Below are 16,787 nucleotides of genomic sequence, written 5' to 3'. Positions count from 1 at the left end.
ATGGTGGTTGTATCACTTTTTTCATACAGCAAATGAGACAAGCACTCCGCAAATATCACAATTTCAGCTCGCGCTGTCTCATGGTTAGCACGGGGTCATAAGGTCAGACCAGCAGCACTGTAGGCGATCTTCAACAACTGACATTATCGAACGCCCCTAATGGTGAAGGCATATTCAAAACCATCTGCGCATCCTTGAGGACGTCCATCCGCAGGATAGTCCCAACGCCCAGTTCATTGAGAAGCTTACTCAACGGACCATCATCACTCCTAGAGAGCTTGACGTTACGAGGGAAAAAGCATTGTGCCGCCACGAGTGGGTTCGCCTGGACGGCTACCTGGTACCATTTCCCGTCGATCTTGTTGATCGCGTTGTTGGTCGCTATCGCGGATTGCGACGGGATAGTCTTCAGCGCCGGAAGGGGTACCTCCAGCTTCAAATCGGGTGTCCCGTCTGTCTCGGTGGTGTTGGCCTTGATGTTGTGATCATCATCTATCTCCAGGTTGATGTTGGCGAGCCATTTGGGCAATTGGTATCCGTATACACCTCGTACCCGAGCGATCTCGGTATCGACCGGTAGAGCCAACACGTATCCATAGAATGTTCGGTTCCGTATAGAGCTAAGCAGTTGAGTCGTACTGTAGCTATCTTTACCCGGCTGGCGGACAATAATGGCAATCGAGACCTCATTGTAAGGATCATTGTCGCAGACGCGGTACGAGTAAAATGTCAATGCCACCAACCCGTAACCTGGCAACGCTGTGATGGGCTCCAAGGGTGACGGAAGCTTAGGCTTTAAGTGGCTAAGGGGCGCGAGGAAGACCAGCTGGACACTGCTAGTGCGATAATAGAAGTTGGGTGCGTATACCTGACCGACCCTCGAGTCGACCAGCTTCTTTGGGATATTCCTAAAGAAGTCGATGTCGGGTCCGACAGCTGGATCGCGGGCTACCTCGTCCAGATTCGGGTTCATACGGTAGCGGTCGTAGTAGCCATCTTTGGGGACTTCGACCTTCTGACCTCCGAACTCGACCTGGGTGGTCGCGCCGTTTGGGTGTCTATGTATTCATGACGAAGTCAGTACTGCATCAAGGTAAGGGGTAGGGTTGAAAGTTACATACGGTGCTGGGGTCTTTGACGACGCCACTGAGGAACAGCCTGCAGCAGAAGACATGATGCCTGCGATAGGCTAAGCACAGAAACTAAGGTCCTGTTGTGAGGGGCGTGCAGTACGGGTGGTGGGGGTAGAGTTGGCGGCCGTCTCTTCGACGAGCTCAGAAGATCGTATCTGAGAATATGCTAGCTGGACCGCGATGGCAGTAATAAGTCTGCGAAGGAAAGCTTATACGGCGAGATTGTCAAGTAAATAGAGTGCCGAGGCATGACAGGATTGTGGGTCAGATCTCGATGGCTCTACAGGTTGCCTGCCTAGGTACCACGGAGCAACAATCACTCCGAAGCAGATTCGGTGCAGAATTAATGCTCCTCGCACTTGGAGATTCGGTGTAGCGTGGGGTGAACTTGGAGTCGGTAATAGCAGATATTTGCCCCTTGACTATCTGGCCTTCAGCAAGAATGCGCGTTGGCGGACTACTCCCTCATAAACAAACCTCGACTATTCTGTCTACTTACAAGGGGTGAGTCGGTTGGACTGAATTGTTCTGGGACAGGCTGGATCCACAGAAGAATCAGAACCCACAATTAAGCTCTTGCACCTGGGCAGATCAAGAATGGCTGGATAACGACAAGACTGTGTGTGGACTAGCATCCAAGAATTGTGGCAAAAAAACTAAGAGAAGATGTACTACAGCTGCGAAGATTCAAGTGTCTTGATGACAACGTCTCCGGTGTCCCCAATCCAGTCGAATCGACGGAAGCTTTTTTCGTATAGAGGAGTATCTACATCACGTGCCATTGGATCGCCCACCGGCCACAACAGGATGCCAGATGCCATACAAGCCAACTGCCCAGAGTGATTGCGGCGCATATTCCATAGCAACCAGTCTGCGATATGTGGGGAATGTGGTCGTACCAGGGGGTTGTAGTTGGAGACATGCTGCAGGTCAGGGTCGATGGTCTGGGGGATGGAGAAGTATTTGTATCCCGTCGGGTGTCACCTGGGCCATTATCTAAATACTTGCAGCAGCATGTAGGATAAATAAGCACGGTGGGTATTAATGGGCAACTGAGCCCGACTTCATCTATCTACGGATCTTCACCAACAACATGATGGCTTGTAAAATGGAATTGACCATATTCAGGCCACACCATTCCTAAGGCGTATGTTCCTACTATAAAAGAGATGGTAGACTCTATAAAAATCCTAAGTATCTAGTGAATAACGCAATAATCTGCTAGCGCCTTGAGCCGGGTACTGCTAGGGGGCTATATCCTTAGGTACCTTTGCTTTCTTAGCTGCTGCAGGAATTGGCTGGGTATGACCAGAGCTAAAAGCCCTTCTATCTCGCAAGAAAGTGCTGTGTACTCCTCACTGCTTCATTAACCCGCTTGATCTAATGCCTATTATCAGCTTCTAGTATATTCTAGCTGGTGCTTTAGCTTTAGCACCTCTATAGTAAAATCAATAAATAGTATACTATGTAAGTATGCAATAATTCTCCTTAGATATCTTCTAGGAGCTAGTATACTATCACGAAACTTAGTCTTACACTGGTATGGTATCGATCAGGGTATACTTGTGGATAGAGGACTGTTAACACTCACCTGGTAGTTTATAGTCTATACCCCCGAGACACTGTGCAGGAAAGGGATTCCAAACAAGAACTAGCCTGGCTAAGGACATCTCTTGTACCATGCCGTTATTCACCCTTCAAATTCTATTCCTTATCTCTTATGCCGGGTCTATCACCACCTGACTCCAGCTGCTTATTTAGCCAGGACATTAATAGTATAGACCACCCTATAGCCGTGAAAGAAGGTGCCACCGCGAACTTTTTATTAGAGCTACTGTTAATTAGTGCAAGAGAGTATTCCATTAGCACTGAGTGTATGAGTGAGCAATCCGTAAAGAAGATTGTAACATGCTTATAACGCCCCTTTAAGTATTACTGAGTATATGCCAGCACACGACACACGAGTATGTTTTACTTTACAGAAAGACATCATCAAGAACTTGCTCTCCTGTGGATAGTAGTAGCAAGTCAAGGGATGATAGTCCCCTCAAAACCATAACTCTTCGCGTGGGGGTGATGATCACTGTGGCTGTTCATTGTCCACTGACTTTCGATTGTTTCTGTTACGACCAGGAAAAGCTTTTTATGCTGACAGAGCCGGGTATGAGTAGACTGTAGTAGTAGAAGGAGAATAAGTTAGTAGAGATAAAGAGGGCTCTTATTAGACTGGCTTGCAGTTAAGATGACCTGGATCTGTAGAGCCGCTATAAGAGAAAATAAAAGAACAAAGTAACTGCTTAAGAACGGGCCATTCCCAGTTCTTCTGCCTATCATACGGCCTCTGTGCACAGAAACAGCTAAGAAGTATATAGAGCTGACAACGAAATTGCTGGGGTGCGGAGTGCTTTAACACATCCTGATGGCACTGCACTAAAGTGGTTTTGACCTGTTATATAGTATGCCGTTCGTGCTCGAGAGGGCTGGGCAAAGGCTAGAGAGGCCAGCCGCCACCGTGTCGATATTCTCTTCTGGATAGAAGAAGCTGTGAAAATAAACCTGGAAACAGACCTCTTAGATAAGAAGATTATTATGATGATGATGGAAATTCCGTATAATTCAGACCTATAATATATTTTTAAGGGATACTAGTACTGATTTATCTTGCAGTAATGCCGGGTCTGATACATCATACGACTGTAAATACTGCTATATTTATATTATATAAACTTGCTAGGAATCTGGAAATATAAGCTGTACTATATAAGAAGTTTATAGCTGTATTTCCTAATCTAAATTAATTACTAGAATTTATAGTCCTCAAGAAACTGCCTATCCTTGATAATATCTATTAAGTACTTTAAACCCACGCCCTAATTCCCTTGTATCTAGAACAGGTAGTAGCTGAAGATAGATTCTAGATTAAAGGCTGTAAAATCCCTAAAGGAATTATTATTAGTATATTAGTATATAGGTATACATGAACTACCGGAACTTAGATATATACCTGGAGCCTGAAAGGTTTGTCCCGGAGCAGTGGTTTCAACCAATAGAGAAGATGAAGGCCAACTTTCTTCCATTCTCAGCTGGGCCGCAAGCATGCATCGGCGTGAAGTGAGCGTTTTATTTCTATTGTTTTGTTCACCTCCTCGGTAAACTAACTATTTCGAGTTTGGCCAATACGCAACTCCGCACTCATCTTGGGCATATATTCCACAGATATTCGGCCACCCTCGCCTCAGATACCACAGAGGAGGCAATGAAGCATAAGGAATTCTTCATGATAAGGCCTTTGCCTTAAATGTGCAACCTGTATTTCCCCAGTATAAGTAGCTGGTATGCGTTCTTATTAGCTCAACAGCTTGGTGCTTGTTTTCCCATCTTGCCATTTCGTTGTCATGTATTCCGGTGTAGGCATTCCAGTGGGGGAATATTCACACGGTACTCGTGCCCGAAATCGACAGCTGCAGATATAAGCAAGCCACAGCAAGGGTAGAAGTTTATCGCAAAAGGACATCCGTGCTTGGAAGCGATTGACGGCTGTGTGATTTACCGATCACATGTGGCTAAGCCATCGTCAATTGTGGCTGCCTCGTCAGCCTTTCCATTATTTCAGCTCGACTCCTAATGATTTTCAGTCTCTTAATTTTGGCCAGGGCGAAATTACGGCTTCAGCACATTCACGACAGAACTTGTGGGAACAGCCACACATGGCACATATATGACGTGATCAAAGACATGATGAATGCGAACCAACATTACCCCGTCCACTGGTTTCCTATCTTTCATTTCAAGGACGACATGTGATACATACAAGTCCCTGACTGGAATCAAGGGAGAATAAATGGTTCACTCAGTGGCCGAGGCGATGACACAACAGCAAGTCTAGATTGCTTCAAGGAGCTTCGCCACTCTTCCGATTAAAAACAAACTCTGGGCCAATAGATCCTTGCGAGTACGTGTCCTTAGATGCTTGTTGAGCCACGGAAACAATTTATTTATCTAGGGAATAGCTCAACGTTAGGGGCGCTGCTACCAGAGTCTGCCGAACAGTAGGCCTTCGCGTGACAGTGAATAATCTGTACTTTTGCCAAGAGGTAATAAATATCACTATTATACCCTCGTCTGATTTTCCCAGGTTAGTGCTTGCATCGAAGAGCACACTCCCAAAGCCATCGATATATGCGATTCTATTGCGAAGCCGAGCGCGACAACGGCCCTTGAGCGCTCTGCGGGGCCTCCACAGCACTATTATGCACTTCCAGGCTGTAAGGGCGCGTATGGGCTGTTATCGCCGCGCTGTAGTCAGGATCGACTCTGCCTGGACGTGCGGATCGGCCGTGGAGTAAACTTGCGCTCTGGCCGGCAGCGTGCACCCGGAAAACAAAACCGATCTGCTATTTTTGTGATTACAGACGCTGGAACCAAGATTGGGCTGGGCAGGTTTACGTGGCTCCATCCTTTTCAAGTAAATGCCGGGTGGCACAATCAAGCGCCAGCTCCAGGCGCCAGCTCAGGTTGAGGTCCTAGAGGGGACTCCTTTTGAGAGAAGGCCCCCAGCACAGGCGTAAGGCGTAGCATGCTATATAATTCACCTGATTAAGAGGTAACATACCTTGATGAATAATAGACGTATCCATATCTAATATGGTCCTGAAGCGGTTCCAGGTAGTAGTACCTGCTGCACAACTCATAGATGGTTTGGGAGCCCGCATGTACCCCAAATTAGAGCTACAACTCGAAAGATATACAGGATACCATTATGACTATCTCTATAAACGTCTTATGAAGTGGCGATAACCTGTGTGTCTGCTAATAAAACACGCAATGAGCCGCGCTTGACTAGCTATACCCCTCTGCAAGTGGAAAAGTGGTAGCCCAAAACCTGACGTACATTAGATGGTATATGTATTGTCATGCATGCTCTTTACATTCGTTCTTCTCCCAGAGTCTTCTCCTGCTTCGACTTCGATCTTCCTGCATTCATTTTTCTTCAAGCTATGCCTTGCACACTCGTTCGAGTCTAGCATTCATTCAGTTCTTAAAGGCATTAGCATTGAGCGTCACTCTTTACTTACTTGCACTCATCATCTCTCATTTTATCATTTCAAGCAGTCGTCGAATGGAATCACAGCTAAGCTGTATATTGGTGAGTTTCTTAGTTCCACCATCTCTCTGAAATGCACTGGGATTTACTTAATCGAATGTATACAGAACCAGTCTCCGGGGATTAATGAATGCTTATTTCATACTACAAATTCTTCGACTTCTGACTCGCCCACACCGAAATCAGCTAGTATTAACAATCAAGATTCCCTCGAGGCATCCAGCTGGCATATTTCACAGTCGTTCGCGAGCCACCCTTCCAGAAGAAACACCAATCTTCCACCGAGGTCAGGAGCCACTTCTCTCGCAGGAATGGGCTCAACAGATAGTTTATGGACGTCATACAGCAATTCAGAATATGAAAATGTCAGTCCAGGCATGGCGGGCTTCATTACGCCGCAATCCCTTCCACCATCTCAATTTACCCCTATGGTGCCACTCCAGTGGTGTACGGAGTATATGATTACTCCTGGGGCAGCGAAACCACACACCGTAACCCCTCCGGGACTGGCTTACTCCCTTGGAGCAGGATCCGGTGTCTCTACTCCGATGGGCCGTCTTGATAGCAAATCCTTAAGCCATTTCGGTGAGTCCCAACATGCTCAGCTGTACACGGGACCCTTTCCTCAACCCCGCCATGCGGTCTGGAGGAAACAGGCCCCCAAACCGAACTTGAGGTTGGGATATCAATCGCCAATAATCAAGGCAACGGAATACAAATGCCCGAAGCCCGGTTGCCATGGACGCTTCAAACGACAAGAGCATGTAACGAGACATATGAAGAGCCACCTGAATGAAAAGCCCTACGTGTGCTGGGTCCCCGGCTGCCACCGTGCTTTCTCAAGAAGTGATAACCTCGGTGCGCATTTCAAGACTCACAGCAAACAAACCTGTCGCAATCGATATGTTTCTACCCTGGATGAAACCAGTCCCGACTATGATCCAGATTTTCGGGGCCAGTTAACCGCCGATGGACGTCCCGTTTACGAGTTCAAGCTGGAAGAAAAGCGCATTGCTGAGCATGGACACTTGGATTAGGTGATTGGTACTGGAAAGCTGCGCTACATGGAAATAATATCTAATACCTGGTTGTAATTATGTTATGGTTTTCTCTGCTTCTGTTTTTCCCGTCTTGCACAGCATAACTTGGTCGACATTATTATTTCTCTTTCGCACTCCTGCAATCCACTACTTCAGTACAACACACGGTAGCTGTCACCAAAACAGCCCTTGCTTCTGATTGGTCGCAGATAGCGGGCAGTGCTGCTGCGAGTGAGCAGGTTGGCAGATCGGTGGGATTGGACTGATCCATCTGCCATCGCAGATCTACACCGCACTATTTGAGTGTCATGATGTATCATTCGCAGACTTTTGGTAGAAATAGTTCCCTCACAGCCTTAGCTACAGTCGGCGATGGTAGTTTCACTCATATGTCTTACTTGAACTGGTCTTTGAGCATGCTTCAGCCCGAGTAAATGTGTGCCCTTCACCTCCTGTATTCGATCAAGTACACAAAAACTGCATCACATATCCCCGCTCCAAGTCTGATTTGTCCGATTCCCAACTTAATCCTGCATTGGTGCGCGTGGGACCGTTTTCTCAATTCCTGGAAATCAGCTCTGGGTGTCTTCACTGGTCTCTTACCCCGTGACCTCCCTCCTGCGCTGGAATTTCTTTTTGCGGAGCCACATAAAAGAGTAAATGGGGCATATAGACACATCCGTACTGCTAGCTTTCTAATTACGTGCGTATGGGCAGCTAGAAGCCCATCTACCTGCCTTGGTTCCCGTGACGCGAAGTTTCAGCGCAAGTAGACTGGATAAAAGCTCCGAGTATTCGACCGGAGTACGGAGTAGTCTCGGTGATGCCCGACTGCACGGTGACGGCTGATGCTCTGCAGATCTGCGGTATCAAAATAACAACGGTGAACTGACTATGCAGGATCTGACTTCTAAGAATTGATACGTCTGCCCTTTTTTGTCACATCTTGCGTTTTTTGCTGAGCTCGCTGAGGAAACCAGAGCGCGCACATAACCATGTATATGCATATATCCTGCACCCGCATCCCTGTCACAAGCTCCTAGTAAGTACTGTCGTACTTTTATGCCTTGACAGATTTAGTCACATACTTGCAATTCTTATCTACTTTTACGCTCAGTACAGAGACCGGTACTCCCAGTTCTGCGCATTGTCCGGATTTCCTTTACCGGTATGTACGGCCTTCGGATAAATACATAATGGCTGTTAATACTAGACTATGTCTTGGGTTGTATCATTATACCATGTTATTGCGATCATTCTGGAGTAGGTGGCCTTGGCCGGGAAGCTGAAAGTGTGGATGCAATTGTCGACACCGTAGTTGGCCAGTATAATATTATCAGTCTTCACCGTAACATCTTAGCTTCTTTATGTATAGGTCAGTAACGAGATTGACAGTCATATATCGCAGTATGCTAGTCCCATGCATGCGGTATCTTCTGATGCCAACCGGCTACTACGGCTACCAAGGAGAAGCCATCCTATATTCAACGGTGGCTAATCAAGTGGCTTGATTAATAGATGAACACATCTCTCGCGGCAGTCGGATATAGCCCGCAGGATTCTCACTGACAAGCCCTCACTTAGGTCGATATCGGTCTCTAAACAGTGCATCTAGGGATAATCTCGCTTTTAAAGCCCATGGCTACAGGCATATAATAATCTGCTACAGTACGTAACTGATGCTACCTTCGTTAGAGGTCTTCTATGCGTCTCTCAGAGATAAAACATCTTTTAAGGAGTAACCTATAAATGCCCTCCTTCCCCCTCAGGCTGGGAAACTGAAAGGCACCCTCCAAGCCTAAGCCCAGACTGAGTAAGACCTCGTCTTAATATGGATAGATCCTGGTTTGCGATAATACTGGCCAGCATCACAGCGGCTGTTCTTGTCTTTTCTAAAGACTCTGCAGCTCACTCAACTCCACCCTGTTCAGGGTCTCCCACCGGACTTGAGCCGGACTGTGCTGTAATCGGATTAACATTATATAAGGCCTACGACTCAACCCTACTCGCCAAAAGCAGTATGAGCGCGTAATCTCCAGACACCGATGCGGAAGGGTGGGTGGCGCCACAGCTGGATTTTACCCTAAACAAAGTCAGAACAAGGAGCTGTTATCGATGCATACTGTGCGAATGGAGGAGAAAGAAATAACCGGAGGAAGTAAAGCAGATATGGCCTTTTCCGGAACAACAGATAAAACAGATACGGGCACGATAACAATTGACCCGCGCCACTCGCTGGCCCGTCCAGAACAGTCGCGAACAACAAACACCTGGCTCATAATCGTGTTGTGATTCACTATACCGGCACACAGCGTGGCCATGCATGCATCAGTGCCTGGTTTATGAATGAGCGAGTGTACCCAAGACAAAGGGCTTAGAATCGATTGAATATCTGTTGACAAATGAATAGATCTGTTTGTTGTAGTTTATTCTCTTGGCCTGAGGCCGATTCAAAAAGCCAATGTTGTATGACTTTTCTCCCAAAATGTCAATCCTCTCGCATGGCTTGCCCCGTTTTCCGTCAACGACCTGACTCAATCCGTTTTTTTCTTTTTATTGTGTCATCGAATTCTATTCTTCAGACAGACTTCAGATAAAATAATTCCCCACCTCGTATAAACCTATTCGTAGTGTGGGCATGGTCCAGCCTATTCTCGATGCTCACGTATTGTATATTGGTTATAGGTTGAATTGGTTAAATTGCAGAATTCCATTTTCGCTAGAAATAACTTGATAATAACAGATATTTAGATAATGAGCCCATCCAGATGCATAGGTAAAGGCAGAAAAAAAAAAAAAAAAAAAAAGGCAAGCGACAATGCTAACTATAGGTCATAAATTATTAAGTCATGAGCAACCCTCTTCTTGCTTTATTTTACTCCCAAGGACTATATAGCCTTACTATCTAATCTTCTATAGCAAGCTAATTACTCTAATTAGACATGCATACGGGTTGGGTTGGGGCGGGTCGAGGCCTCAAGGAACCCAACCCGCATGGGTCAAGACCTTGCTAAACCCGCCCCGCAAATACCCGCAGAACCCGCACTAAACCTAATACAGTAATTTTATTACCTAAATAGTATAGGGCTAATTATAATAACCCTATTTTATTACTATACTAGGTTTAGTGCGGGTTCTGCAGGTTTAACCCTAACCCGCGGGTTCTAGATAGTTGACCCGAACCCAAACCCATGCGGGTTCGGGGCGGATCGGGTTCAGGATTTTGGGGCGGGTTGTGCATGTCTAAGATAGACTGCGGCAACATCCGCGGATTTGGATATTCTGTGGATAGGCAAACAATATAAACATTCCTGAATCTATTAATACATATTTTATGCATGTTTTTTATGTAATATATTATTTGAGGGGTGTATCCAAGTCACCATTTCAACATGAGAATCTTGATATTAAGATATTACACTGGATTTAGAAGACTTCCATTATGCAAGCTAACTATGGCTATATAATTTCATAATCCTCAAACCCTCTTGGAGCTTTACGAGCCCTCTTAGTTCCCCGTGCCAGTATCTCATTGTGGGTAAGGGGTGCTCACTCTCATTATATAGCTTACAGGGATGTTGTACATGCTGTTCTTCTTCTTGTGTACTGCTCCCTATTCCTGTGAAATGTCGTTTACTTGGCCGTTCCGCTATTTCAGTCCGAATATAACCAGTATTGTCCTCTTCATTGTCACTTACAGGCTCAAAGTCCGCCTGTAGCTGAAGAGAAGCTCTCTCTTCTTCTATAGCAGCAAGCTCACTAGCTGGGAGGTACTCCTTCATCTGTTCTAGCTGCTCTTGTTCAAGCTCAAATTTTGATGTACACATCCACATCATTAAGTCTTTGCTGTTTCGTCTCGGCCGGAACTAATAATTTCTTCAGGTTGTGCATGCGATGTGCCTAGCGCCTTATACAGCTTTTCATTTGCGCCCGATGCTCGCTGGACCAAGTTGATGCCTTCTCAGAAAGAGATCAAGTCGTATCAAGACGGCATCGTAACCGAATATGGATTAAGAGAGAAGATGAGGTTCTGGACTGAGGTCAAACAGTGTTTGTGGCGGGATGATGCGTAGACCTGGCACTCACCCGCCCCGCGGGTCCAAGATCAAGAACCTCCACCCGCACCTCCGAGGGTCAGGGTCCAACCTGACCGACCCTGAACCTGACCCTGACCCTCCAAGGGTCCGTGGAGGGTCACCCTCATGGACCCTTATAGACCCTCCAATATATAACTTTTCTACACCTTTCCTATTTAAGGCGTATAAAAATGATGATTCAGCGTACTAAAATACTGTTATTTACAGTCGTTTTAGTATTGACTCCTATCTTTTCCAGATTGTACCATGATATCTTTGAAATTTAAAGAAATTATATTGTAAATATATATTTTATATGCTGTTATAAGAGTATCTTTAGATTTAATGGGAGGTTTACTATAAGTGGTTGATTTCTAAAGTTGTTACGGACGGTTGACTGTTCCGCCACCAAAAATATATATTTAAAATGCATGAACTTGCTGTGCCTGTACAGTAGTAAGCACTCTTTCGTCTTAAATTACTAAAAGAGCCTTAGATTAAAAAAGCTCTCTTGGTCTATTAAATAAAAAGGTTACTACTGATTCAAATTCTCTGTAGACATTCTTGTTATTGTATAAAAGGTGACGGAGATCTAGATTATTAGACTGTAGACGTTAACATTTTCTATCTCGAAATTTCAAAGAGAGGGCTTGGAGGGTGACTCTCAAGACCCTCAGGGTAACCCTCAGCAACACTCTAGGCGATCTAATCATATAAGAGAAACCTTTGCCTAAGAGGGGGTAAGATGATCTATCAACTTATCTCTTAAATAACTGGGGTAAACTGATCCCCTAACAAAATATCCTTTTTACTTCTTTATTTTCTGTAAGTCCTCTTATTCCTCTTTATACCCTGGATCTATGTCATGTCTGAATTATCTGATATATACCCGTCCTCAGTGATTGAGGGTGTTGGAATTGATGAGTTACAATACCTTATCCCGGATGATACTCTATTTACAAGCCCATTCCCATCAAGCCAGCTTAGCTTAAATACAACACTTAATACTCCATTAATTCCATCACAAACAATACCCCCGGCACCCGAGAGTCTTACGCGAATTAGGCCTGACCGTGTTAATGAATTCCTGCTATATGAAAACAGAATAAGTAAGGAATTTGTGGCATGGTGGCTTCAAACAGACTATAGAAATAAAAGGCATATTAACTGGGATGCAAAACATCAAGCGGTTTGCTGGGAGGGCTTCCAGCAAGTTGCAGATACTAAAACTGGAAAGCCTGGAGTGATGTGTATAAGATGCCGCAAGGTTCTTGACCATCCAGCTACTGGGCATACTGGTACCTCGTCTATGAATAAACATCTTAAAGGGCCACAGTGCCAGAAAGGGGCAGTCAAGCCAAGCATCCATAAGCTACTTGTACAAGCTGTATGTCTAACTCAGATTATCTTTTAGCTTTAAACTAATTATTTGTTAACCTACTAGGGTCAGCGAGCACCTGCCCAAGTATTTAACCAGAGTATCTGGGAACAGAAGCTGCTGAATCTAGTTACAGTTTCATATCTACCATTTCTCTTTCTTGAGCACCAAGAGTTCCATAATCTTATATTATATGCACGACTAGCTCCGACAATACCAAGTATCCTATCTCGGAAGGTAATACGTACAAGGCTCCATCAATTTGTTACTGAAAAGCATATAACTACTCTCTAAAGCCTACCACCAGATACAAAGCTATTACTAGTACTTGACTGCTGGACTTCACCATTCCAGCAAGTATTCATGGCAATCACAGCCTACTTCCTTGATAGGAACTGGGAGTATCGTGAAGTCCTCCTTGGATTTAAGCCACTTTCTGGTACACATTCAGGCACCAACCTTGGTAAGGTTGTTATACGGATTCTCCGGCAGTATCAAATTATTGATCGAGTGCTTGCGGTTACAACGGATAATGCGTCAAATAATACAACACTACTGGCTGCAGTGAATAATACAATCCAGGCTCTTAAGCTTAATATAGATTCCACAATCATCCAAGTCCCTTGTATTGCACATGTCATTTAAGTCAGTCTTAACAGTTTACTCGGGAAAATAAAGGCAACCCCAGAGAATGATACTACTAAACTAGAGTGGAAAGAGGATCGTGTACAGGCACTACATGCTCGACAGCAAAAGAAGGATATTGCAGATACCCTTAATAAGGTTAGTTCCTTCATTTCCTACTATATTATAAGTTAATATGCTTACAGCCTTTATTCAAATTTTTAGGTCCGCAGTCTCACTGTTTATATTAACGCAAGCCCGCAACGCCGCGAAGCCTTCTATAACCTTCAACCTAATAAGTCTAAGCTTGTGCCTATCCAGGATGTACGGACACGATGGAACTCGACATATCTTATGCTGCAGCGGGCTAAGAGACTCCAAGCAACTTTTAACACCTTTTGCTCGCAGTATAATCAGCCTTACTTTGCACTTAGCACAGAGGAATGGCGATAAATCGACTATCTACTATTTATCCTACAGCCCTTCTTCAAATATACAACTGTTGTTTGTATAACTAAAGACTCAAGTATTCATTTGGTCTTTAGTTTCTATAATAAACTTTTTGATCACCTTGAAAAGTCTATCTATCAGCTTCAGCGAAAGAAGGTTGCATGGAAGCAGCTGATGCTTTCCTCACTTAAGGCTGCAAAAGAGAAGCTATCAAAATACTATAGCATGACAGATAGTATAAAAGGTGACCTCTATGTAATTGGTACAATCTTAGCACCTGCAAACAAGCTACAGTTTTTTTCAACCAAGGACTGGGAGTCTGATGATCCGGCAAAGGACTATAAAAGGATTTACCGCAAGAGTCTTGAGGATCTCTTTAAGCAGTACAACGAGCGAGTTTCACGGGATAGGATACAATTAGACAGCCAGTCATTAAGAACAATAATGACAGATGCAGACTTAATATTTGAAGACTCGCAGCTATTCCTACCGCCGCAACATGATGAGCTTACAAGATATCTTGAAAGTGGTATATTAACTACGCCCTCTTTCTTATTAAGCTAAACTAGCTAAGTTAACTAACAAATCCTTTATCTTAGCAACTGTACGAGCTTCGCCTCGGATCTTCTGGAAAGAGCATGAACATGAGTTTCCTGTACTTGCAAGCCTTGCGCGGGATATCATGTCTATTCTAGTAACAGGAGCAGGTGTCGAACGCCTTTTTAACTCTGCCCGGGATATCTGCCATTATCGACGAGGCTCGCTACAGCCGAAGATAATCCAGGACATTATGCTATGGATGTGTACAACAAGATTTGACCTTCAAGAGCAGAAGCAATTAATACTACAAGAGCATCTCTCATATCAGGAGATTGCAGCCGTGACTGAAGCTAATGAAACCAAGGATGAATCCTTTGGTCTGATTAGTGATACTGAGGAGGATGATATACTGCCTCAGGATCATGAGTCACTTATACAGTCTAGTATAATAATGCTTGATTGTGAAGGTCTCGAGGCTATAGGTCATGATAAGGAGATTGAGGAAGAAGATGATGATGATGATACTGGTAAACTTCCTTTACCTGATACCCAGCAGCGGATATCTAGTAGGAAGCGTAAGCGTTTAAAGCTGCTTGATGGCTATATACTAGGGTCTTAGAAACTAGTTATCTTATTCTATATATTAAATGATATAATTTTATCTCCAACCTCTATACGTTGTACAGTAAGATTACAAGATAATACACGGAAACCCTTGCTGAATCTACATAACTTATACAGAAGTAAACAAGTCACGTTTCCTACCTGTTTGCTATGTTTGTGGACCCTGAGGGTCACCCGCGGGTGACCCTCGGAGGGTCGGACCTTTAGGTGGACTACCCTGAGGGTCTAGAGGGCAGAACCTGACCCTCCAATGGGGCGGGTCGGGTGGAGGGTCCGGAGGGTCACCCGCGGGTGAGTGCCAGGTCTAATGATGCGCCTCGATGGCTTCTACTGCTCCAGAACGTTGATACTGGGGAAGAATGGGCACACGAATGCCAGGTCCTCTTTTCCGCGACAGGCCACTTTGCAGAGCCCCGGCCGTGTCAAATTCCAGGATTTTTATCGTTTGAAGGTGCGATATTCCACTCAGCACAATGGGACCACAACGTCAGCCTCGTGGGTAAGAAAGTCGTGGTCATTGGAAATGGATGTGAGTTCGACTATACTATTTTACTAGTGGCTCTTTATTAACCCTTGTGTCTATCCAGGTACGGCAGCGCAGATTGTACCTGCTATTGTCAAGCGGACGAAATTTTTAACACAGATCATTCGATCCCAACACTGGGCCTTCCCTGCGACTAATTTCACCTACCCTAAAGTCTTGTAGTGGATCTTCCACTACGTTCCTTTTGCAATGAAGCTTCATCGATTGCATATTTTCTTGCTGGCTGAGAACGGCTTCCGAATGTTTCCAATGACAGCTCGCGCTGCAAGTCTGCGGCAGAAACGCAGAAGGGAGGTCGAGAAGTACATGAGAGACGCAGCACCAGCCAAGTATCACGACATCCTGATTCCGGACTTCGAGATAGGATGCAAGGTGCGTTTAGATTAGGTGAAGCAACAGGAGCTATACCAACTTAGACTCATGTCATTAGCGACTAATTTTTGATGACGGATATCTCAAATCCCTTCACAGTGACAACTTCAATCTCACAACAGCCAAGATTCTTGAGATTTTTCTAGAAGGTGTGAGAACTTCCGAGGGAGTCATACTTGCCGATGTCATTGTTTTAGCATCTGGATTCAAGACAAATCAACTCATGCCCTTCATGGACATCGTGGGCCGCGATGGAAGCCTTAATGACCACTGGAAAAGATATGATGGACCTGAAGCCTACAACTGCTCTGCTATGAGTGGATTCCCGAACTTCTTCATGTTGCTTGGACCCAACGCAGGGACTGGTCATACTTCGGCGTTGATGGCTGCAGAAAAGTAAGTCAGCACAAAGGGCATTGATCCAGTGACTTTAAGTCCAAACTAATCACTCCAAAGTTCCGTTAACTACGCACTTCGTGTCCTTAAACCAGTCTTTGAGAAACAAGCAGATGCCGTCGAGCTCTCACAGACAGCGGAAGACGAGTATTCTCACACGGTGCAAGATGCCTTGCAAAAGCGAGTGTGGAGTGCTGGTTGTCAATCAGTAACCTGTCTTCCATAGCGATCCCGTCATATATCTACAAGTTACGAATCCTAACTGGGTGTTAAGTGGTATACAAATGACAAGAACTGGAACGCCATGGCTTACCCTTGGACCCAAGCCTATTTTTGATACCGGAGTTTATTCCCAATAAAGTATAAAGTCACATTGGAATTTGAAGGTATGGCCACTGCTTCTTTACTGGGACTCATGAACGGAAAGTTTAATGTTATTCTAGACACGACCAAGCGGCGCAAAGTCTAGTATTAGCAAATACTGGCTGTTCTTCCCGATTGTTCTT

General features: G+C 44.9%; 4 protein-coding genes across 4 annotated transcripts; 3 read left to right on the top strand and 1 right to left on the bottom strand.

Annotated features, from left to right (window-relative positions):
* Positions 1–130: 130 nt before the first annotated feature.
* On the bottom strand, positions 131–1,174 carry APUU_60995S (uncharacterized protein; the record flags this gene model as incomplete). Its single annotated transcript, XM_041694287.1, has 2 exons — positions 131–1,058; positions 1,122–1,174. 2 exons carry the CDS (start codon positions 1,172–1,174, stop codon positions 131–133), a joined length of 981 nt encoding a protein of 326 aa, XP_041560133.1.
* A 5,440-nt stretch (positions 1,175–6,614) lies between these two features.
* On the top strand, positions 6,615–7,274 carry APUU_60994A (C2H2-type zinc finger protein; the record flags this gene model as incomplete). Its single annotated transcript, XM_041694286.1, has 1 exon — positions 6,615–7,274. One exon carries the CDS (start codon positions 6,615–6,617, stop codon positions 7,272–7,274), a length of 660 nt encoding a protein of 219 aa, XP_041560132.1.
* A 6,975-nt stretch (positions 7,275–14,249) lies between these two features.
* On the top strand, positions 14,250–14,964 carry APUU_60993A (uncharacterized protein; the record flags this gene model as incomplete). Its single annotated transcript, XM_041694285.1, has 2 exons — positions 14,250–14,334; positions 14,405–14,964. 2 exons carry the CDS (start codon positions 14,250–14,252, stop codon positions 14,962–14,964), a joined length of 645 nt encoding a protein of 214 aa, XP_041560131.1.
* A 738-nt stretch (positions 14,965–15,702) lies between these two features.
* APUU_60992A (uncharacterized protein) lies at positions 15,703–16,507 on the top strand (the record flags this gene model as incomplete). Its single annotated transcript, XM_041694284.1, has 3 exons — positions 15,703–15,885; positions 15,944–16,281; positions 16,342–16,507. 3 exons carry the CDS (start codon positions 15,703–15,705, stop codon positions 16,505–16,507), a joined length of 687 nt encoding a protein of 228 aa, XP_041560130.1.
* Between the last annotated feature and the right edge of the window lie 280 nt (positions 16,508–16,787).

Source organism: Aspergillus puulaauensis, chromosome 6 (genome assembly GCF_016861865.1).
Source record: "Aspergillus puulaauensis MK2 DNA, chromosome 6, nearly complete sequence".
Classification (NCBI taxonomy): domain Eukaryota; kingdom Fungi; phylum Ascomycota; class Eurotiomycetes; order Eurotiales; family Aspergillaceae; genus Aspergillus; species Aspergillus puulaauensis.
This window is presented reverse-complemented; position numbering and strand designations above follow the sequence as displayed.